This window comes from Phallusia mammillata, chromosome 1 (genome assembly GCF_965637545.1).
Source record: "Phallusia mammillata chromosome 1, kaPhaMamm4.hap1.1, whole genome shotgun sequence".
Classification (NCBI taxonomy): domain Eukaryota; kingdom Metazoa; phylum Chordata; class Ascidiacea; order Phlebobranchia; family Ascidiidae; genus Phallusia; species Phallusia mammillata.
The window spans coordinates 7305187-7329306 of NC_137252.1; the positions used below are offsets into that span (position 1 = coordinate 7305187).

Consider the following 24120-nt stretch of genomic DNA (forward strand, 5'->3'; position numbering starts at 1 on the left):
TACTTAAACTCTGGGAAAATACCCTGTGAAGTTGATAAACGACCTTTTTCAAATCATATTAGATTGGTTTAGCAACTAATATGTAGTATTTGAGAGATGAATGAAAATGTTTTAAATTATTAAGGGAGGAATTCGTCGAAATAAGTTGGAAACCATTCAGTTAAAACCTTCTCAGGATTTAAGTTTCGTGGGTACTGAATCTGTTTCAGTTTTTTTGCTAGATGTTGGCCTAAGCACTAATTTTGAAAATGCAACCTACCACTGTTTCAGACAATTTTATGCGAAGCAATCCGCGTTTATTGACTGCTCATCATGTTTATGTCATGCTTTGACCTTAAAAAGGTTTGTAGGAAAAGGACCTTCCGTGAAGAAATATAGTTTAGCGCCTCTGGTGGTTAAATTTGGCCAATCAGAAGCGCGCATTTGCAAGAGCACGAATCAAAAGTTGGCGACCATATTTTTGTTTTGGTAAGTGTTGCAAATGCAAAGTCGGCATTCGTTTGTTGTCGTAAACTAATGTAGTCAGGGTTATCGGGAAAAAATGAGTTGGGCAGGGGAAGAATGGAAAGATGGGCTCAATCACAAAGTCCTGACAAAAATCAACGAAATTGAGAAACTTAACGAGAAATTAAAGAAGGAAACACGACAGAAACAGTATCAAATCGAATCGCTTGATGCAGTGTTTGGAAAACAAGTAATTAACATATTTTGACCTTTTTGTGGGTAAAATATTATAGCATTTTAAGTTTAGGTAAACAATGTTGAAAAACATTTGCTGCAAAACAAAATGCTTACGTTTTTGCTAAACGTTTGTTCACATTGTTATGATATTTCATGATTGTTTAGAAAAAGAAAATTGATGATGAGAAGTCTGAAGTAACAATCTTGAAACGTGAAAACAATTCTCTCACTGAATCTTGTGTGAAACTTGAGCAAAAGGTAATTAACTTCTCAGTTTTCTAATTATATGGGGTGACACTAAAACGCTGAAAGGCGGGAGATTGCGGGACGTCGCCGAAACCGCTGAATGTCGGGTTAAATTGCTGATGGTTAGTGCTATTAAGGTTGGGTTGAAGTTTCATAATAGTATATTATTTAAAAAGGTCCCTGCCTAAAACTTATTCATTTGTTTCCTGACATTGAGAAAAAATGTATTGGCGGGAAGTTTCCCTCGGTTGCGGAATTTTTTTTAAAGATTTTTCATTATAAAACTTTATCCCAACCTTAATAGCACTAACTGTCAGCAATTTAACCCGATATTCAGCCATTTTTTCGACGTCCCGCAATATTCAGCGTTATGGTGTCACCCATTATATGTTTCTCGTTGAGTAATTTTCGAAACAATCTGATTTTAATTCTTGACTAATTTCTGAACATCTACCAGCATAATAAATGATAAACACTTATTTTAATCAAAAATTTGTTTGAGGCTTACAAGACAAAAACATGTGAAAGTGTGAATAATATGAGATTGTGAGTGGGGTTTACTTTGAAACATTTTGGGCAAAATCATGTTCTTGAATCCCAAGAACAATAATTTTTACTTTCTCATCCCCGGCTATGAAAAACATGGAATTGAAGAAACCTAAATACGAGTTGTTTTTAGATCAACAAACTAGTGTCTGACATAAGACATAAGGATTCACATATCAACAGTTTAGAGGGACAACTTGAGAGATGTAAGAGACAGATCGATGTCACTGCAAGCAAGGTAATTCAGCAAAATACACAGGGCTAGAAAAAATGTAAATTTCCCGGGAAGCCACCAAAATTTCCCCGGGATTTTTCGGTAAATCCCCCAAGTTGTTATTCGCAACAGGAATACTAGCTTATTTCACCTTTCCAACGTTGTAAATTTTCGCAATGCAATGCGAACAAAGACACTCAGCACCTTGTGTGTTGACCATAGGCGCCGAGGTTTACAAAATGCAAGGTGGGGGACTTAAATTATGACGTCACTAATGCTTGCAACCACATGAGCTCCAACTCAAAGCAATAAACTTTTAATAGAATGCAACGTTCGTCAAATTCACGTCATAAACAAGGCACAAACCCAAATTGTTTGCAGTTTCGGTACGTTTTGTTGCTATATTTCGCCGGCACGCTTGTTTAAAAGCAAAATTCTTTCCAAATTTCCTTTAGATTTTACGATATTTCGTACGATACCGCTATGAACTAACCATTACAAACTCGAGGTGGCGGCACCGCCCAGTCGGCGCCTATGGTGTTGACCTATGTGTCGCAGCGTTTTAGTTACGTCACGTTTTGTTGCATCGCCAGATGTAACCAGTAATAAAAACTGGCGCTGTTGCGTTATTCCACCGCAATAGTTATTTTCCACTTTTGTGTTCGCTTTTACACATCAAGCTAAAAATTTCCCGCGAGTGTGACCGATTTCCCGGGATGGAGCCTCCCCATTTCCCCACTTTTTCCCGCCATGAAAACATCTCAGCAAAACTTCTGATGCTTAAATTAGAATAAAGGAATACTTCTCAAATATTGTTTATAGCTGTATTTGTCCAAAATAAAAACTTGCAGCCACAGCTCATTTCAACTTATCCCACACAGATTTAATATTTTCCATTTTTTTAAGCATATTTAAACATTATTCCTTTTTTTAGCATTTATATACCTCTTATCTTTGTGGTTTGTGTAATTTGTTTTATGTGTGGTCAATGAATGTAAAAGTATTCATACATGTTTTTTTTTCATTTTTGTTGTTTGTTTTGAGCAAATACTTTTTATTTGTTTTGTGTTTTTTTAAGGAACTTATTTTTTTTATAAGTGGTCAGTTAAATGCACCTGTCAAAAGTATTGTTTTGCAATGTGGGTGTATTTTAGGTTACCAAAAAAGACAACATCCAACAAGAGGATCAACGTTTTCAACTCAAAATAAAGGAATTACAAAGTTTGTTGGACAATGAGAAAACAAAATGTGCTGCATTGGAAAGAAAACTTTCAGATTTTAACAAGGTATAATGAATTACTGTGATTTTGTTCATACAAGTTTATATATTTTAGCTATCACAATCCCTAATGTCATATTTTCTATTTATTTTTCTTTATTTGTAAAACTTATAGGCAATACCCAGGCAGTGTTGCCTTATTTGGGAACAATTAATTGTTAGGTGTCCTTTATGAACAGAAAGGGTTTCACCCCTGACTTAGCCCCACTGTTCTGAACCAATTATGGGTATTTTGACTGAACAATTAATTTTCTGATTCAGAGCAAACCAACAAAAAGCAGTTATGTTCCTTCGTTGCCATGGGCGACTGATGATGTAGTAAGTACTCCAAAGAAACCAACAAAGCAACCAATGATCGATCTTTTAACTGGATCCCCTATTCATTCCGCAGGTTTGTGACATTTTTCAAATACAGACGATTCTTAATAAAAGCAACTTTAATTTAGTATTTCTTATCAGTAATAAAAAAACAATTAGGGGGTGGAACTATGTTGCATGTTGTTTCACTTGAGTATATTTGCCCCAAAAGCGTATCTGAGACCAGATTATACGGTGATTTTAGATATGAAACGGCACTGCAACCTAAATGATTGTAACTGTAAGAGCAACTTTTCATAAAGTTTGCAGTAAATATGCTTACCATTTGATAACATGTGGTGCGCCATGTATTGTTAGGTACCACCATATTGAGGTTAATAGTTTTGTCACTAATAATAGGCATTTATTTCTAATTCAACCACCTTGTAGGTGCTGGAGATGCTTTGATAAGTTTATCAAATCAAACACATGCTGGGGAGGAAAACCTTAGAAAGGAGTTGGAAAGTAAGTATGTTGAAAAGTCTATGTCTATGTCCTGTGCATTGTTAAAGCTTATTATTGTTGCAAGGTGCCAACAAACGAATCAAGGAGCTTGAGCAAAAGAACACATCTAATGGAGATTTTGTGGAAAATCAAAGAGAAATAACCAAGCTTAAAGATGATTTGATGAAAAATCAAATCCAATTGGATCAAGCCAGGTGTAAGGCAAGTACTGTAGTAGCAATTAGTGATGGGACGATACCAGGTTTTGAAGTGAGTACCGATACCGAGTACGAGTACCACATGTATATACCGAGTACGATTACTGAGTACTTAGGTGTAGTGTTGTACTTAGTTGCATATCACTGGCTAATTTATCTGCCATGGTCGGAGTACAGGCGTGCACACACACATGCCAAAAAATGTAATCTTCACGTGATAGCCAAAAAGAATACGTAACCTGGCGAAACTTTTTTCCAATTTTGTAAAGCAGATATTGGCATAAAGTTGCCCATATTCTTATGGTGTAAATCGGCCCTTGGTACTCGCACGTTGGTATCGAAAACTGAGACAAAATATTTCGATACCGAGTACGAGTATCGATACCACTAAAATCGTTCGATACCGAGTACTGAGTACCGGGTACCCGTCCCATCACTAGTAGCAATATGTGGTAAAGGGAAATGTGGTATTTTTTAGGTGTGTGGAAACAATGTTTTTGCTTATTACTTAGTGAATGAGACAGTACATCTGTTTTTTCCACTAGGGGAGCAGAGCAAATTTTAAAGTACATGAAATGCTTTTTCTTCAAAATAATAAGAAGTTATGTGAAAGTTTATGCTAACAATCTTTCAGTTATAAGTATTAGTTAAATAAATATATATAGTAGCTTTAATATTGTTGATTTACTCACACTGACAAAACCATGCTTGTATGAAATAACTTTCTGGTGGTGGAATTTGGCTGGCAACATTGGGCAAGGGGCAGGTACAATAACAAAAAAGGTTTAGAACCGGTTTGATATCATGCTAAATTAATTTGTAAACAATATTTATTTGCATAGTGTTTTGTAGCCAAACATTTGTCATTAAATTGCTTTATCTTTATTACCATGTGCACCAATGATATTGATCTGTTCCATACCTATAACCTGGGGTGTTTGCAGGTTGCAGAACAAGAAAAAAACTTTCAACACGCTTCGGAATTGTTGAAATGTGAACAAGCTAATGCTGAGTTGTGCAAAACATCTTTACAAGACAAATTACTGGAGGTTGAGAAACATTGCAAGCAAGAAGTCGCTCGCATCACAGAAACAATGAAGTCAATGGAAAAACAACTCAATGATAATCAAATTAGGTACATATATGTTGTTTACAAAGTTGTAATCGTTGACAAAATCCCTTATTTAGTTTTTCTCATAGCTTACACGGATTGGTGTTACATTGGTTCGAAGTTTTATTATAATTTTGATTGTCTGATTTCATGATATCTGATTCACATGTTATCACTTAATAACATAGATTACTAATTTGCCTACTGGTTAATCACATATATATTATGTTTTTACTGAATTCCAAAGTTTCATATGCGATTTACTGTATTTTTCTACTTTGGTGTACATACGTTTTTGAAAAAGCAAAAAGAAAAGCATTGTTTCAACACCGTTTGATATTGCTGCCTTTACTAATCAATAATCATTTCATTTTCCACAGGCACAAAAAAGGACTTGTGTCAGTTGAAAGTGATTTGAAGCAAGCCCAATGTGAGATTGAGCAGAAAAGTTTGCATTTAAACAAAGTTGAATCAGAACTTAAAAAATGCAAACAACAACTTTTGCAAATGGAGCAAATGCACCAGAGTGATGGAAATAAGATCGCAAACCTTAATGAAAAAATAAAGGTTGGTAGTTAATAGTTTGATACAGATAAAATTCAGCATTTTGATGTTTTCTTCAAATATACACAATTATTTACTGTATTTCCTGATTGTAGTTCCCTGTTGATTGTAAGCCACATGTTAAGGTGTCAAAAAATACTGGTTGTTTCGTAACACTGTTTTCTGTTGTTACATAGAGCAACTTTTTGTGGGATTAGAAATAATATTGGTATGACATAAAAATGTATGCGGCACTAAATTGTAAGCCACATAAACTGTAGGGCAGGGGTCGGCAACCTTTTAGGCGACTCGTGCCAATTTGCTTGTTATTTCCATGTGTTAATGACCTCGCGTGCCAAAGTTTTTTCTAAATAATAGTGGTTCGTGCCAGCAGATATCAATAATAAAGAGAAAACAGAGCGTTTTGTGCATGCAAGGCTGAATTTTATAACAATGATACGATAAAAACTATAAACAAGCAGTATAACAGGTTAAATTGTTACTTTAATATAATCACACAAAACGGTTGGCGTGCCATGAAAAACCACCCCGCGTGCCAAGGTTAGTGCCAGGGGTTGCCGACCCCTGCTGTAGGGTAAAAAACTTTATAAGCTGTGGTTTACAATCAAATAAATACAGTACTTCTGATTCGGAGCAAACCTTTTATATTCTTAGCCACAGGTTTTTTTTTAAGGTTTGGTTTGGGTGACCGCTAAGTAGTTTTAAGAGACCGCAAGTGTTTCATTTAAATACCAAAAAATAGCCATATTTGCTTAAACGAAATTTTGGGAAACCGCTGGAGAAATTTGGGGGATTGGTTTAAAAGAACCGCTGGAGAAATTTGACCGTTTCGGTCCCCCAAAACACCTTAAAAAACACTGCTTAGCCACAAAAAAGTCGCATACAAAACAACCATTTGGGTTTGAAACATAATTCTTTTAAACCAATTTTAAGACCACTAGGGGTCCATGGACCACCAGTTGAGAACCACTGAACTAGACGGGTGACACTAAAACGCTGAATGGGCGGGACGTCGCGGAAACCGCTCAATATCGGGTAAATTGCTGACGGTTAGTGCTATTAGGGTTAGGTTGAGGTTTTATAATAGTATATGAATCAAAAAATGTCCCTGCCTAAAACTTATTCAACTATTTCCTGACATTAGGCAAAAATGCTATGGCGGGACGTCGCGGGAGATGGCGGGACGTTTCGGGCGCGGAATGTAGTGTTCGGCGAATTTTTTTTTAATGATTTACTATTATAAAACCTTATCCCAACCTTAATAGCTCCAACCGTCAGCAATTTAACCCGATATTTAGCGGTTTTCACGACGTCCCGCCATCTTCCGCGACGTCCCGCCCTCCATTCCGCCCGTCCCGCCCATTCAGCGTTTTAGTGTCACCCAACTAGACAGTCAGCTAGATAACAGACTTATTGCAAGCATAATGCATTTAGGCATTGCCCTTTCCAACAAAATAAAAATAAAACAAACGAAAATTAAATCTATGAAACCTTTGTTGAGCACAAAATAAAAGTGAACTGTAAATATTTCTGAAATAAAAATGAAATAATATTGGCAGACTATAAAAAATTAGATGGAATATAGGTCGATTTATATAACTGATACCAACATATACATTTTTTGTGTTTTATAAGGAGTTACAATCCAGTAAGGATGAAACCATCAGTGATTTGATGCAAGCAAAATCCATCAATGTTGCAAAGGAGAAATGCCTACAAGATGAAAAACGAAATGTTGAAAATGCTCGGTTGAAATTAACAAACGTTCAACAGTTGCTGGATTCCAAAGTAATGGAATGTGAAAATTTGAAGAAGAGCTTAGATGAAAAGATTTCACTGTCTGGTGAGTTGCAAGTTTCAGCTGTAAACGTATACCTTTCAAAAGGAACAATTAGGGTCCATTTTTGCTAAGGATTTAGCTAAGACTTGAGCTGATACAAGGCACCACAACAATCTTGTGGGTACATAGGTACCAAGGGGTGCATATAGGCTCAGTAAAAAAGTTGTTTAAGTATTATGCAGCAACAACTCATGTACCATCACTTCAAAACAGTTTGTTCTCTCACAAAATATATTTTCACTTGAATGTTTTTTCTAGCTTAATCGTTTCATCTCATGTCTGTAAACTGGCTCAAAAAAGGGTTAATGCCCCAGCTAATAGGATACATTTTTTTTTCATTTTTAGTCTGCATCTCAGATCTTTATGAACTGTGATGATTAATACTTGAAATGTTCTACTTTTTTCAGGCAACCAAGTTGAAAATCTAAAAATACAGTTGGCAGATGTTGAGAGCAAAAAAGTGGAAGCTGAAAAATTGTTGAAGTCAAAGGATAATGAGATGCTGAAGGTGAGATTGCTTGTATCAACAAATTTTCATGCAAAATCACAAGCTATAGAATCAGTAAAAACATGCATATCTGAAAATTATATTTTCAAGTTTAAAAATACAATAACTTTGTGTAAGTATAAAAATAAAGTTTCCCAGATAAAAATATTGTCAAAATGTAGTTAAACACTATACCTGGGTCTGTTTATAAATTCAATGAAGAATATAACAACCCAAGTAGTGTTAAAAAGAAACTTTCTTACTAATTAAACGTTTCAGCTAATGCTCATGCCACTATCAGTAATATGAGCGGCTACATTAGTTACTTAAGTGATTTAGTCACATAAAAATATGCAGGGTTTGTCTACTAGATTTTTCAGACATTTGTTTTTGTTTTTTAGCTCTCAACTCAGTTGTCAAGCTTACAAACTGATTCAAGTCAGAGCAAGAAAAAGCTTGAAGAAGAAGGCAAGGAACTAATGAAGATTGCCAAGGAAAACAGTATGTTGGTTGAACAGAGCGAGGCTACTGTTCTGCAACTGAAACAATCAAAACAGGACTTGGAAAATTTTCGAGATAAATATGATATTGATCTTGAGGAAGCAAGTTTCAAACTTCAACAACTTGCTGAAAAGTAAGTCTTACAGTTATGGCATATTTTTTCTGTTTGCAAATATCTACAGAATGTGCTTGATGTAAGCCATGTGGTGATATTAGGAAATTAGTGTATTGTTTATGTGCAAAAAATCACTCAATTTGTATCAAAATGCAGTAAATGTGAAATAATATTGGCAAGACATTAAAAATGTAAGCCTTTATAAAAATAGGTTATGTATGGATTTGATATAGCTAATGCTCTGTTTGATATAACACAGAACATGAGCCTACATTTTTTTTTCAACAGAGCATGCTTTATGTAAAATGTTGGTTTGGGGTACCTCGTTAACACCATGTTGATAAACTAATGGCAAATGCATGCTTCCCATAATTAATTACCCAAACACATTTTAAATCTACACTTTTTTCAAAGTGTGACATCCCAAAAACATAACAATAAAAACAAAAGTTGCAACTATTACAATTTTGTTTCCAATGCATCTTAAAGTCACAACTGTTGTAGACCTTAAAATTGCAGTTGTCATTTTGAAATGTAAACTTTTTTTGTAGTTCCAGAAAAGAGAAAGAATCAGCCACGTTACAAGCTGAAGCACAGATGAAGGAAGTTTGTCAAAAACATGAAATTGAATTGGGAGATTTAAAGAAAAAATGTAAAGAACAGGAGTCTATAATACAACAGTTGCAAGATAATTTGGAAAAAGAAAGCGAAAATCTCATGGAAGCTCAAAAAGAGGTAAGAAAGATGATGCAAAGTTTGGATGAAGCACATAAGAAGAATGATGAAGCAAATAAAGACTTCAAGCAACTCAAAGCAAAAGAGGAAAAATTGTATTTAACTCTTAAAGAGCTTGGAAGCAAAATAGAAAAGGCAGAGACTGAAATGGAAAATTCTCGGGAGGAAAGAAGAAACTTGGAGGAAAAACACAATGCTCTGATCCTTAAAGCGAGGGAGGACTCAATTGAAAGGAGGTGTCTGGAAGGAAGAGTGCAGGATCTTGAGTCTCAGGTCTCCCAGATGCAGGAGCAGGGAGAAAATACTGTTGAACTGAAACGGATGGTGGAGGAATTGACGAGGAACAATCAGGAGCTAAACATTAAATGTGAAAACGCTATACAAGTGGAAAAGGAAAAGTTGCAAGAAATTGAAAGTTTAAGATCAGAATTGGCTAAAGCTCAAGACTGCCTCCAAGTGGCTTTGATGGAGAAGCATAAGCTTGAAGAGGAATTGCACGATGTTCAGAAGAACCTACAATCCTTAACTGAGAGTTATGAATCAAACTTGAAAAATGAAGAGTTAAAATGTGTTGACCTTTCTACGCAGAAAGAAGAACTTTCAAAAATTCTTGAAACAACACAGCTTAAACTAGACGAAGTAGAAAATCTTATGGGCAAGCAAAAACAAAACCAGGAATATCTTGTGGAAAAGGTCACTCATTTAGAGACAAACTTAACCAATAAAGATGCGAAGTTACATGACATGGATATAGTAAATATTGACTTAAAACTAAAGTTGGATGAAGCTCTGAACAAAGTCATAGGTATTGAAAATGCATTGGAAGACACTGAAAAGCAGTTGGAAATTGCTCAAACTGAGTGTCGTGATATTCACATCAAACTTTTGATGAGTCACAATGAGGTGGCAAAACTTCATGAAGTCGTTCTCTGTAAGGAAAAAGAAGTCCTTGAAAATAATAATAGTAAGCTCCAAATTTTATCAGAGTTGGAAACCTCAAGGAAAAATGTTTCCAAACTTGAGATGCAAATTTCTGACATAATGACTCAAAACAAAAATGACGTGAAAAAGTTGGAAAATGAAAACCAAGGATTAAAAATGGAATTGGCAGAAACTGCAGAAATGCTGGAAAAAATTGAACTCTCTGTTTCACAACATAAAGATCAATACAAACAACTTCAACAGGACTGTTTTGTATTGCAACAGAATTTGGAATCTAAGGAAACACAACTAAAGTATGAAATTCAGGAGTTAAAATGTTCCTTGGATGAGGTTCAAAAATGCAAATTAAACCTCACTGAAGAAGAGGAAAGTTTAAAACTTGCAAATGAAAACCTAAGCAGTGAGAAACTCAAAGCGGAAGACCTTGCTGCTAATAGATTGGATGTTATGACAAAACTTGAGGAGGAATACAAATCACTCCAAGTTGAACAGAAACAATCAAATGAAAAACTTAGTGTGATGACTGAAAGACTACAAGAGTTGGAACAAAATGTTGAAAGTTATAAACAGAAAAATCAGGTATTGCAGCAAACCCTTCAGGAAAAGGAAAAATACATTGAAAGTTTGAGTGAAGAACATGTCACAACTGGAAGAACCTTTAGTGAAAAGATTGAAGAGATGTCTCAACTTCATGGAGATTTGAAAAAGAAGTTTAAAGAAAAATGTGAAAAGTTGATCAAAGCTGAGGAAGTTGTTGAAAGCTTAAAATCTGATAAAACTCCTTTGAACCAAAAAGTTGAAGACCTGAACCTGGAAATACAAAAACTTACTGGACAGATTGAACTGTTGCAAATGGACTTAGAAGATAAAACTGAACTGATAGAAGACCTTGAACAGAATTTAATTCCTAATTTAAAGTTGCAGATTGAGAAATTGAACAAAACTTGTAATGAAAAAACGGAAAGGGTAAAAGAACTTGAACGGTTACAAGTCTGCAATGAAAGTGAACTCAACAATGTGAAGCTTGATCATGCCAAAATTAAAGAAGAAAGGAATTATTTCTCACAACAGTGTTCAAATAGTGATCAGAAAATCCATACTCTTCAACAGGAACTGGATGCTTCTCAAATGTCAGAAAACGAACTAAAACTGTTGTTAGAAACCTTAAAATCTGACTTTGAAATGAAAAGGTCGGAAAATGAAGGTTTGGTTAAAAGTGAACAAAATTTGCAAGACAAAGTAAAATTTTTGGAAGCCGTCCAGGAAAAGCATGATGAAACATTAAAATCTATTGAAATACAGAGCGAGGAATTCTCTGAAACTTGTTCCAAGTTGAAATCCGAAAACGAGGACCTGAATTCCCGATGTGAGACATTAAGTACAAAGTTAAATGAAGAAAAACTGTTAAGTGAAAGTTTGAGGGTCATGCTGGATGAGACAAAAGCTTCTCACTTGAAGGAGCTTAATGAGCTAGAACAGCAGTTGTTGGAAGCACAGACTGACTATGAATTAATGCAAGCTGAGACTGAAAGACTTGCAAACGAAAATTTTGAGATGGAATCAAAACTGTCAAATCATTCATTGTTGTGTGAAAGGTTCGAAGAGGAAAACCTCACCTTAAGAAATGACAATCAATGTCTAATTGATGAGTTGTCTATTGCTGCTGAGAATCTCCGAAAAGCTGAAGAACATGGAGCATCCCTTCAGCAAATGTTAAATGAAACACTTGAGAAGTCCAAAGAGAATCTACACAAGCTTGAGGAGAAACTTGATTCAAGCCAATCACAGTATAAGGAAAAATGTGAGGCTCTGTCAAAAGCGTTGCAAGATATGGAAGAAAAGCAAAGTAAATGTGAGGACCTGGAAAACAACATAAATAAACTTGATGATGAGGTATCGTGTTTGAAAGAAATTAACTTAAATTTGACAAAGCAAAACGATTCAGCTGAATTAACTATTGAAAGTTTGACAAAGAACATAGAGATCTTACAATCTGGTGTAAATGCGCTGGAAATGAAAATTACCGGAAATGAAACTCAATTGAGGGAAATGAGTTTGGCTTATCAAAACCAAACCCAATCCCTAAATGAAAAATTGAATTTAAGTGAACAAGAAAAAATGCAGTTGGAGACACAACATCAAGATGTTTGTGAAAAACTAAGCAAGAAGGAGAAAGAAAATGTGGTTCTTCAAGAAGATTTTGTCACAACACAACAGAAATTAAGTGACCTGCAGCAAATTTGTGATCACTTACGAGATGACAAAGTTGGGTTGGAGGAAAAATTGCTGAGCTTGCAAAAATCACTAGATGAGGAATCTCAAAGTTTGAGAGATCACAAGCAAAATTTGAGTGATGTTACCACCAAGTTTGAAGAATTAAATCACAGTTCAAGACAAACCGTCTCTGCACTCAACCTACAGATACAAGAACTGCAACACAAAGTTGAAAAGCTTGATGAAGAAAATGTTGTCTTTGCTGATTCATGTGCTTTGAAAACAACCCAAATAGATGAGGCCATAAGGCAACAAAATCAGTTGAGAGATGACTTAAACTCTGTTATGTTGGCACATAAAGAAGCAATAAAGGAAAGGGATGCATTGGATGTGCAAGTTGAGAAGTTAAAACTTGACCAAGAATCATTGACACTAGAAGTGGACAATGCTACTAAAGAAATAGCGAATTTGCATGACTCCTATATTCAGAAAATTCTAACTGAAGAAGTAAGGTCAAAGTCGGTCATTGATGATTTGAACCTAAGAAATGAAAAGTTGTGCTCTGAAATTCAGGAATTGAAAAGCAATGTTTCTGATATGTCGACATCATTGGAAAATGCTTCAGAAGAATTAAAAGAATGTAAATTAGCAAAAGCTGATACTGATCAGGAAAATGTCATGTTAAAATCACAAAAAGATACATTGGAGAAACAAGTAATGGAGCAAACTGTAAAAATCAGCAATTTGCAAACTGAAATGTGTTCGCTTCAGAGTTTAAATGCAAAAATGGAGTCGGATTTATCAGAGCAAATTTTGACTGCAGAAGAGAAAGAACTGTATGTGGTTCAGTTAGTTGAAGCTTATGAAAAACAAAAATTGCAATTGCAACAAACCATAGACTCAGTAGAACAAAAGCTTAGTGAATTGACTGTGAATTTGGATGCCCGAAATGATGATGTCGAAAATCTTAACCAACAATTGGTTCAGATGGAAAAAGAAATTGCTGGCAGGAATTCGGAAGCTAAAACCTTGCAATCTGATAAACAAGATTTACTAAAAGAACTGGGTTTATTAGAAAAAAATCTCAATACCTCAGAAACTCATCTTCAACAAATTTCAATTCAACACCAACAGTTGAAGTCAAGTTATGAGAATTTGTCTCTGGATTTTGTTGCTACAAAAAAACTGTTAGACGAAAAGACTGCTGATCTTGCATCACAAGTTTCTGCAAAAGATGCTGAAATTTTATCGCAAGCAAAACTAATTGATGAATTCCAAACTGAGTCGCAAGTTTTGTCGGAACAAGTTGAAAAATTACAGAAAATCATTGAAGTGACTACAAAAGACCAACAAGATAAACTGGCAGAAAAACAAAATTCCATCAAAACCTTAGAGAATGAATTGCAAGAGGTAAATGAAACCTTAGATTCACAGAAGGCAGATCAAATGTCCCTTGAAAGTCAATATACTGCACTGCAAAAAGAACATGAAAATCAATTGGAGTTTATCAACCACCTGCAGCAGCAACTAGTCAATGAAAAAGAAACCCGAATCAACCAGGAAAATGGCTACAAGAGTTCCTGGAATGATTTAACCATTGAACGAGATAACCTACTTGAGACGATTTCCATCCTTGAAACAAAACATGAAGTTTTGCTTCATGATACGGAAACTGTACAGAAACAGTTGGTCTGTGTAAACAGCAGCCTGGAACAAGCCACTGAGAAATTGGAAAATGCTGAGAAGGAGCAAGAAAGTGTACAAAAGTCTATTAAACAAAGTGCAGAGGAAAAAGAAAAGCTTGAATCAGAGCTGAGAGCTAAAACCCAAAGATTGGCATTTGTGGAGAACAAACTTACTCAAGTTGAAAGTGAAAATGAACTACTACATGGAAAAGCTTCAAGTGCTGAGGAAAAGTTACAACAGATGCAAACTGTTTTGGACGATCAACAACAACATGCTGACAAACTGATAGCTGACTTTGTATCAAGTGAAAGAGAAAAACACAAGTTTCAGTCCAAATTTTCTGAGCTTACTGCGGAGATCGAAAAACTCCAACAACTATTAGGCGATGAATCGCATGCGAAACAATCAGCTGTGTCGAATTTGGATCGACAAATATTAGAAATTGAGGAGAAATCAAAATCTATTGTAGAGAAAAAAGATTCAGAAATTAAGAAACATGTTGAAGAAATATTAGAATTGAAGGAAAGTTTGTCAACCATCCAAACAGATTTGCTGCAGAGCAACAAGCATTGTAAGGAAAATGATTCAATACTATCTTCTTTGAATGAAATGATTTCTCAGCTTGAGGAACAACTGGAAAATAAGACAAATCAACATGAGGAAAAACTATCGGAAGTTATGTCACTTGTAAATATGCTCAAAAACGTGGAAACAGAAAATTCAGCTTTGAAAAATGATTTGGCTACTGACAGGTCTGTAATTGATGACTTGAAGATACAGAATCAACAACTGGAAAATTCCTTAGACCAATTCAAGACCATGTCGTCTGATGAAAAAATAGCTCTGCAAAAGAAGGTGACGCAACTATCTTGTCAACTTTCAAGTCAAACAAGTGTGTTGGATGCCTTAAATAATGACATGAGTGCAAAAGTTGAGGAGATCTTTATTTTGAAGGAAACAATTGAAAAAATGACTGTGAAAACTGAAGCTGATAGTTCGAAGCTTGGCAGGGTAATGCAGGAAAATTTGACATTGTTGTCTGAAACAAAGGGAAATGATGAGAAAATGCTGAAATACCAGACTGATTTGGATGAACTTACAACCAAGTGCAATAAACTGCAGAACAAACTGGATGAACATGAAGAAAAATATAAGGATCAACTCAAAGCACTAAATGTCGAGAAGGACAATTGTAAAAATGATTTGAAAGAAATGATGTTTAAAAATAAAGAACTTCAAACTGACATAAACAGGTGGATTTCTGTATTAAATTTGAAGTTAATTATTTTCATGTAATTTTTATTTGTTGTTTAGCTTGAGAGAAGAATATGAAATGCTCAAATCAAAGTTTGCTGATTCTGAGGAACAACAGAAGCAAGCTGTTTTGAAGATAGCTGAATATCAACATGCCCAGCGAGTTTTTTCTGATGCTGCTGCTCTTGCAGACAAACAAATAACCCAGGTAATGATAACTAGTTAATGTGTAAGACTGAATTTTAAAGACCATTTTATTGTATTTTATGATCAGTTTTTCGCTATATAATACAGTACAGATGATCATTACTTTCACAGCCAAATGACCAAGCTTAAGTGTATGTTTTACCACACCTTGCATTTTACAATTTTTATTACGTAGCATCTAAGTGAAACTATTGCATTTGTACTAAATCCTGTATATAAAAGTTTCAAAGTAACTAACTTGGCTTTATGGTTGTGTATTTTTGTACATTTAGGTTCGCACAGAACTCGAATTACAGTTGAGAGAGAAGAAAGAAGAACTTGTCAGAAGTCAAAAACTGATTGAAAACAAAGACTTGAAGTTAGAACAATATGAAAGTGAGTTAAAGGAATTGAAACTTTCAAACCAGCAACTCCAAATGGAATTTGACACAAGAAAGAATGAATCAGAAGAACTAGAAAAACTGAAAACGTCTCACATGGAACAAATTGATGAACTAAACGAGCAATTGGATATGTTGGAAGATTCTAAAAAAAATATGGACGGGACAAATTATGCGTTGTTCTTACAAATTCAAGACCATGAAATAACAATAAGAGATTTCCAAAATGAAATTGAAAGTTTGAAAATGGGTCACAAAACTGAAACAAGCGATCTGTGCAAGAAAGTGAATTGCCTTGAGGAAGAAGTTGAGAGGCTTAAGGAAGATCTTCATGAAAAGATTGTTTTGTACAATGATGCTGAATTTAAACTGAAAGAAGCAGAAGATAGTGTGGAAACAAAATCGAAAGAGATCAATCACTTAAGGTTTGTGTTTACAAATGCACCAAAGTTATGTCGTTTACTTAAGCCTGCTTGATAAATACTGTAATACTGTATCATTTTTCTACTGCATCTAGGGCAGTGGTTCCCAACCTGAAATCAAGGACTCTGGATCTGTAAAATAGTTGTTGGTAAAATACATGCAAAAAAATGAATTGCTGAATTATAAAAGGGGTCCATTATTGCAAAAAGTTTAAGAACTAGTGATGTACTGAATATTTAGTAAATTATTAATTTGATACACTATAAACAAAATGTTTTCACTAAGATTCAGTTTAAGCCAATACTAAATTTTTTATAAACACAACTAAGGCACAAACTTAGCATACGACTTCACATGACATCTGATATGGTCGATTTGTATCACAGTTAAAAATCAGATCTAATGGGTGTTTTTTCTGCAAGGTTTTTCAATAAAATTTTGTCCTAAATTTACAATCTGGAATTGAAATTCAACGTTGAAAAGTTCCTTTTAATTGCAGCAATGAAACACAGGCATTAAGTGTAAAATACGAAGACATAAAAATGGAGTTTGAAAATCTCAAAGAAGAGAGACATCAACTTTCTGATGGTCTTCAATCAATGGAAGATGAGAGAAGGAAGTTTGAAGAGGAAGAGAAACGACATCAGGAGGAGGTTGAACTACTGGAGGAAACAATATCAAACAAGGACCAACAATTGGGCAAAATGAGAGAGGAAATTACAATGATGGAGGTATATAAAAATGTGTGCTGTTTTAAAATGCGACAGAATTTGTTTGACTGGGTATAAGATGTTTATTAGATACTCATTTTTGAGCTTCACAACAAAAATTCTTAATTGCGATGAAGTTCAATTTCCCCCAATTGATATAGCAGAGAAAAAAGTGGCTTTGTACCTATTCTTTAAACACTTTTTTGTGCCTTCTCACATAAAATACAACTAAGAAATGCAAGATGACGTTGTTACTGCAAGACCAAACATGTACTGAACTTAATATGATTTAAAAAAACAAGTCCCAAATTTTTAAAAACACTTTTTCAGAATGTGATAGCAGATGCTGAAAGCACTCAAACTCAAATGACGACACAACTTAAACATCTCAATGACATCATTGAGCAAGAAACTGCTCAGCACAGGAAGAAGGTTGAAGATTGTGAAACGGAAAACGAGACACTGCTGCTTGAGAAACAGGAGTTAATGCAGAGTGTGGAATCTTTGAAGATTAAGCAACGTTTGTTGGACAACGATGTGAAGTTTCGGGACAACAAGATTTGTGAGTTGGAGGAACAACTGAATGAACTTGGAGACAAACTTTCAGATGCTCAGGTTGGTTTTAATTACATTGAAGGCTACAGATTAAATAGATAGTACATGGAGTATATGAAACAGTATTTATCTAAACTTCTGGTTTCTGCATACGAGAGGTTGACACCCTGGCATGTGAAGCCATTAATCATTTAGCATTTTCGGCACCTGGCATTCAAAAGGTTGCCGACTCCTGCTGTAGACGTATAATACTGCCTTATTCAAATAGAATTATGAATAAACAGGAAATGTACACAAACTATGTAGCATATACATGTTAAGTGACTTAACCCCAACAACAAAAGAACCACACATGAAACAGACTCAAAGTTTTTAGCATATTTGTGTTAAGTAAGTCAATGCAACAAAAATAAACCATAACAGGCTGAGTGAAAATGTACAAAACAAGTACAAAATCACCCAAGTGTTGAACTTAGCAATAGCATGAATAAATGCAAGATAGATAAATTTAATGTGGGAAAACAATGGTAAGAATGATTGCCCCTTAAAGTTATTTTTAACCTGAACACTTCTGTAAGTAAGGGGCGGCCTCATTGAGCTGCTGTTGTGTCAAAGTTTATTCTGTGTTAAAATCATTGAAATGCTGGTAAATGGTTGAATGATTTTGAAAAATTGGTTGTTATTTTCTCAGGAAAAAAGTGAAAGCTGGAAAATGAAGTGTGATGGTTTTAAAACTCGGATAAATGTTATGGAGATCGATGTCACTGAGTTGGAATGTCGTTTGAATGAGGAAAGGGAACAGTGCCAGCAAAGTGAAACCAAGTTTGCAAATGCAAAATCACAGATAATGGAAATGCAGGAGGCATTGGACTGTGTGCGAGAAAAGCTGCAAACTGAACGAACCAAGGTGAAAATGTACACTGGATGTACAAAGTGGTACACTGGTTTCGTATACAATTATTCAAAGCATGTAAACTTGCATTTGAATCTACCTTTTTTACATTTTTCTTTTTTTGCCAACAGCCTTTTATTTATATTAAAGCATTTAATACTATGCAGAAATATCCATGTGTGTTGTAAAGGGTGATGCCAGAAATATTATGCAAATTTTATACCATGGTTAAAAGTTGTGGGAATCACACTGTTGATAGTGAGAGTCCTTATTTTTAAAAAATCTACAGTCAAGGTGATATATTTTAACCATTTTTGGTTTTGGCAAACGGCAATAAGTTTTGCAAGGACAACACCAAGGCACCATTTGTGGTCAGAGTCAAAGATTGATACAATCCCATAGGGGGTGCCATTGTGAGCCTTATTGAGCAAATTGATGTGACTAACTCATGTAATAAGGTGTACTTAATGGAGTTATCATACTGATTCGTTAACATGTTTACACTTGCAGGTTTCAGATGGTGATCAAACAATAATTGCAGCAAAAATCCAGTTCACTGATGAAAAGCAACAACTTGAAACTGAAATACAAGACTTGCAATTACAATTAAGTTCCAGCAAAGAGGTGCTAAGTGCAACGGAGAAAAACTTCACAAACAAAATGAGGGAGATGGAGGCTCACTGTGAAAAGTTGAGAAAACAGTTTGAACTTCTTCACCAACAGGTAAAAGTTGTAAACAGTTCTCGTAAATTGATTTCAGATTTACTGACACAGTGACTAGTGACTTAAAACTGTGTCAAGTATCTTGCTTAAGCAAAGTTTTGCATGAATTTTTTCAGTTGTGTAAGTCTTGCGAAACATTTCTCTGCCCCAAAGACATATGTATTTGGTTTTAAATCTATCTACACCTAAGGGATTTTTTTAAGTTTTCAAAAAAAAATTTTTGGTTTTTTTTCGGGATTTTTTTAAGTCATGAGTTTTTTGTAGCTGTTCCTCAAATCATATATATGAGTGTGCCGTGATCGCTGGTCTGCGTAGACGCTTCAGGGCTGATCCCAGTAATGAATTTATTATGTTCATCTTAACTGATACTGGTCAATCTGGCGATCCCCTACTACGAAGCTGAAATGTGCAGCATATGAGGCAGGCAACAGTGCTTGTGATTCGACTTTCGGCGGATTCTCCACTGAGCCTGCGTAGCTCAGTTGGTAGAGCGCGAGTCCCGGAAAGACTCCTGTCGTGGGTTCGAATCCCACCGCAGGCTAGATTTTTCTAGCCTACGCCTTGCCAAATGGTGGTGAATGCTTGGTGACCGGCTGATTTGGTATGGCGTCTTCAATGGGCCTGGCATACTGTGATTCCTCAAATCAAGTTTACTTTTAGTTGCATTTGATTTAAATAAATTACTTTAAAAACCATTGATACAAGTTAACAAAATACTGACTTAACAGTGTGTCTGCTGGTAGGGTGGTACTAAACATCACATAACTATGCATGGTGTCCCATGTGAGTATATAAACTCCAAGTTCATATATGAGACCAGATTATAATGTATAATTTGAAACCTTCACCCAACAAGAATAGCCTAAAGCATAAGTATTTTCAAAAGCCTGCAGAAGTATAGTTTTGGCAACAACTATATTTTTGTTTATGTAAACTGCAATATCATGCAGTGTTTACTACTGCATTTATTATATGCCATCTTATACTATTGTGTCCAAGAGTCCACCATTATCTAAATACTCCTGTCATGGGTTCGAATCCCACTGCAGGCTAGAATTTAAAACATAGGCCTTGCCATATGAAAGTGCTTGGTAACTGGCTAAAAGAGTATGATGCCATTAATAAAATTGTGTTACTATGATTTTCTAATAAAATTATACTTTTGTTCCACATTGTTTGATGGAAAAATACACCAACATATACTAATTCCATTTTAATTACAACTAACCAAAATCTGATAACAGTGATTTTTGATTTAGATTCACAGTTTGGAAGAATCAGAAAAGAAATTGAAAAACGAGAATGTTGTATTGAAGCAAGTTTGTGAAGAAACAAACACAGAAGCTAAAGCAAAACTGGAATCAGTACTTGATGACATGAAACAGCTTAAATCTGATGTAGAAAAATCCGAAAACGAAAAACAAATTCTTGTGGAAGAGCTTGAGAAAGCAACAAGCCAAAACATAGAACACGACAACAGGTGTGGAATAATTAACTTTATAATTTGTGCATGCTTAAGTAATTTTAATGTTTTTCTTGTCAGATATTGGGATGAAATTGAAAGCAAAAATGTGAGTTTACAAAAACAAGTTGAACAGATGAAAGCGAAAGTTCAGTTGGTCACAAATAATGCAAGGAGGAAAGAAAAGGAGGTTTGTCAAAAATAAAATAAAATGAGGTTGTTGAAAAAATTCACAAAAAAAAGAGCGGTTTGTTAAAAAGTGCCGAAAATATAATAAAAAGAGGTTTGTCAAAAACAAAAAATGTTTATTAAGAATTTCCCCTCAAAAAGCTGGTGACCCATCTGACCAAGACATGAAATGTTATGATGAAATAAAATTTGAAAAAAATTTCGTTTAGTTGCATAGTGGCCATAAAACTCTGACCATTTGTCTGCATAATCGCATGATGAAGTTATTTGTATAAAAATGATGGAAAAATAATTATTAACCGGTTTCGTATGTACTTTGTTCGTCAACAGTTACTCCAGTTACAAGCAAAACTCCACAAGATGGAACAAAGCAACAACCTTTCATATGTTGAAACCAGATCCAGAAGCAAACCATCGGTAAGTATCATATTTTTTTTTATCCACCAATTGTGCCCTCAACTTTGTCGCGCTTCATATTGTCTCAACGTTGCGCAGCTATTTCCGGCTTGGTGAATATTTTTGTGCCATTATTTTATATATTTTATTATATATATTAAGATTTGTTTTTTCCGGCGAAATAAACTCAATTCAGTGAGAATCAAAAAATTCCTAAATGCTAAGTATCTTTTATTTTTTTTCTAACTGCGGTTATTGTACATTTTTAGCACCTTCTTTTCAGTGTGTATGTTAAAAGAACACTTTGACGAAATTTAACTAATGCTTTTCGCTTCTTAGCTTCCCCCTAGTGAAAGTTCGTCAGTTCCTTCAAACTCAAGTCGATCTTTGCATGAAGGGTCGAATACTGGTAGAAGAAAATCTACACGACTAAGCAGAAAATCAGGGTAATGTAACAAATCACAAGTTTTTGAAACCTAATCTTTGTGAGTTGGTTGGGCTGAAATTTGCCCCAGGTGACAACCAAAACCAATAATAACATACTTAAACCAAGCGATTTTTTTCAGGCGAAGAGGCACCCTAATTTATAAAGATAAATGACTAAATAAGTTCGCAAATTTGAATCAATAAGCATAAGGTTCAATATAGTTTTCATCCACCCAGCAACGAGCTGGGAGATTCTAGTTTAAGTATACAATAATAAATAGACACCCTTATATATATGGTGCAACGCCTTATACTGGCCAGACGCCTTATACTGGCCAAACATAAATGTGTGATCCAAGAAATGAAAAGGCTCTCTAAATATAGTCTTGTTATTAGGCCTATTGCTTTAATACCTTGCGCTCTGACGACAAACTCTTTGCCGGTATATATAGATATAGTTTTTGCCATGCGGTTTATTTCGTGAAATAGAATATAAGTGCTACTTTTTCTGCAGAAGAAAATCGGTGGGGAAACCCGTTGGCAACAAAACTCCACCGAAGAAAAGCAAAATGACGGATGAGGGGTCGGTTTCTTCCTCGCCGCAATTCTCGGTTGAGGGACTTCCCCATCTCGTTAATCAAGGTTTGTTTGAAAATCGGGTAGTGGCACGAGTAAGCAGTTGGAAAGGCATAAAAGAAGCCGACCCCAGCCCAAATAGCCCTAAACCGTCAGCGTTTTCACATTTGTTTTTACTTCAAATATTCATGTGTGCTCTCTACGCCCCTCGGTATTTATCAATTTTTGTCTGAATAGATTTACTAAAAAAACGCCTGTTTGCACGTAAGCTGTACACTGAACTTGGTTTTAATTGTTTCATCAGGTTTCACAAACATACCCGTCGGATTTTCGAGTCCATTCGTGATGCGTCGACAGCAGTTGAGTCACACCACAAAATTGGTGGCAGCAGCTATGGCAAAAAAGAACGGTTTGTTTATGTCAAAAAAATTGTGAAATTCTCTTTTTGCGAAAATTGAACAACTTTTTTTTAAAATTTCAGGTGGAGCTGATAGGGCTGAGGTAAGTTACTTATAATTTTGTGTTTATCACTTTAAGTTTTATTTTGTAAAGTAATATTGATATTTTTTCAAGTAACGTAATTGTTTTATTATTAAGGACAAACGAACAATGCAACTTCGCAGCCGCAAAAAAGTAAGTCGTGTTATTAGTTTGAACAGTTTCTATATTTCAAGATCCTGGTAAAATATGTATAACGGATAGTTCTTTGAAAAATAAAATAATACAGTAGCTTACGTCGGGCAAAAATTTGCTAAATACCGATAGATGGCGTAAAGAGCACTGGGTTGGGTTTTTTTTGGTATTTTTACAAAACTTTGGGTGTGAAGTATTTTTGTTACAAAACTTGGGTGTGACTTTGTAATAGACGTACTTTAAAACTGACAAAGTTCCTGAGTACACAAGACCTCAACTTTCTCGCCAAAAAATGTTAACGTTTCAACTGAGATTTCCGCCAACAATGTTCAAGGTGGCCAAGTTGTCTGAGCAACCGCCTTGAATGCACGGCGTTGTGGGTTCTATTCCTGTCTTGATCACTTGTGTTTACTTGAGCAACAAACTTAAGCTACATTGCTCCAACCCAATGGAGTCCTATGGGTTGAACAAAGCTAAAGTCACCAACCCATATTGCCAAAAAAGTCGAATAAATCATTGTGAGCATAACGCATTCAGGCGTTGCCCGCCCAACGAGGATAAAAACGAACAAACAGAGCTAAAAGAGTCACCTAAAGCCACTTATATTCAAACTGTTACTTTATATACGTTTTCAGGCATCACGGTCGCCTTCTCAGCTCTCTGTGGCTGAACCATTGAGACAGCTGACAAACAGCCCTAAACCACCCTCTACTGCCTCCAGTGGCGGGTCACAACGTGCAAACGAGGACGACCCGGATTGTAAAGTGCAGTAACTTTTGTACATAGCATGTGTATATCGTAATAAGTTTCACACTTCGTTATTTCTTCATTGCCATATTCACCTCGTGTTTTTACTACTTCTTGTTTTCTACTGCCACTGTGGTGCAGAGCCACAAATACATTTTACACAGAAAAAGTTATTTATGTGTCTTTATGAGTACAAACCACATGGATCTAAATTCGACGTTCTTCCAGTCCATGGGCCTCGCCACTGCACGTGGTTCCAAAGTCGTCCGGTGGGTGGCGCCCCTGCGGCGATATTCTAAACTGATCGCTAGACAGGCTTGTTACGACATTGCTATTCTCCTAATGCAGACATTTACTAGGCATTAGG

At 35.3% G+C, this 24120-nt stretch overlaps 1 protein-coding gene and 1 non-coding gene across 2 annotated transcripts; both read left to right on the forward strand.

The window, feature by feature from the left end:
• The first annotated feature begins 332 nt into the window (after positions 1–332).
• Positions 333–23926, forward strand: LOC145223922 (uncharacterized). The gene is made up of 28 exons (XM_080090336.1): positions 333–694; positions 847–939; positions 1607–1711; positions 2842–2973; positions 3228–3357; positions 3714–3788; positions 3853–3989; positions 4930–5120; positions 5477–5663; positions 7296–7503; positions 7908–8008; positions 8389–8621; positions 9155–15433; positions 15495–15642; positions 15914–16446; positions 16944–17175; positions 17485–17769; positions 18401–18616; positions 19112–19324; positions 20584–20804; positions 20868–20976; positions 21306–21392; positions 21711–21817; positions 22312–22439; positions 22678–22782; positions 22855–22874; positions 22971–23006; positions 23642–23926. Exons 1-28 carry the CDS (start codon positions 542–544, stop codon positions 23777–23779), a joined length of 10602 nt encoding a protein of 3533 aa, XP_079946462.1. The 5' UTR covers positions 333–541; the 3' UTR covers positions 23780–23926.
• Trnas-gga (transfer RNA serine (anticodon GGA)) lies at positions 19792–19865 on the forward strand. Its single transcript has one exon. It is a non-coding gene; the product is annotated as a tRNA-Ser (tRNA).
• Positions 23927–24120: the final 194 nt, after the last annotated feature.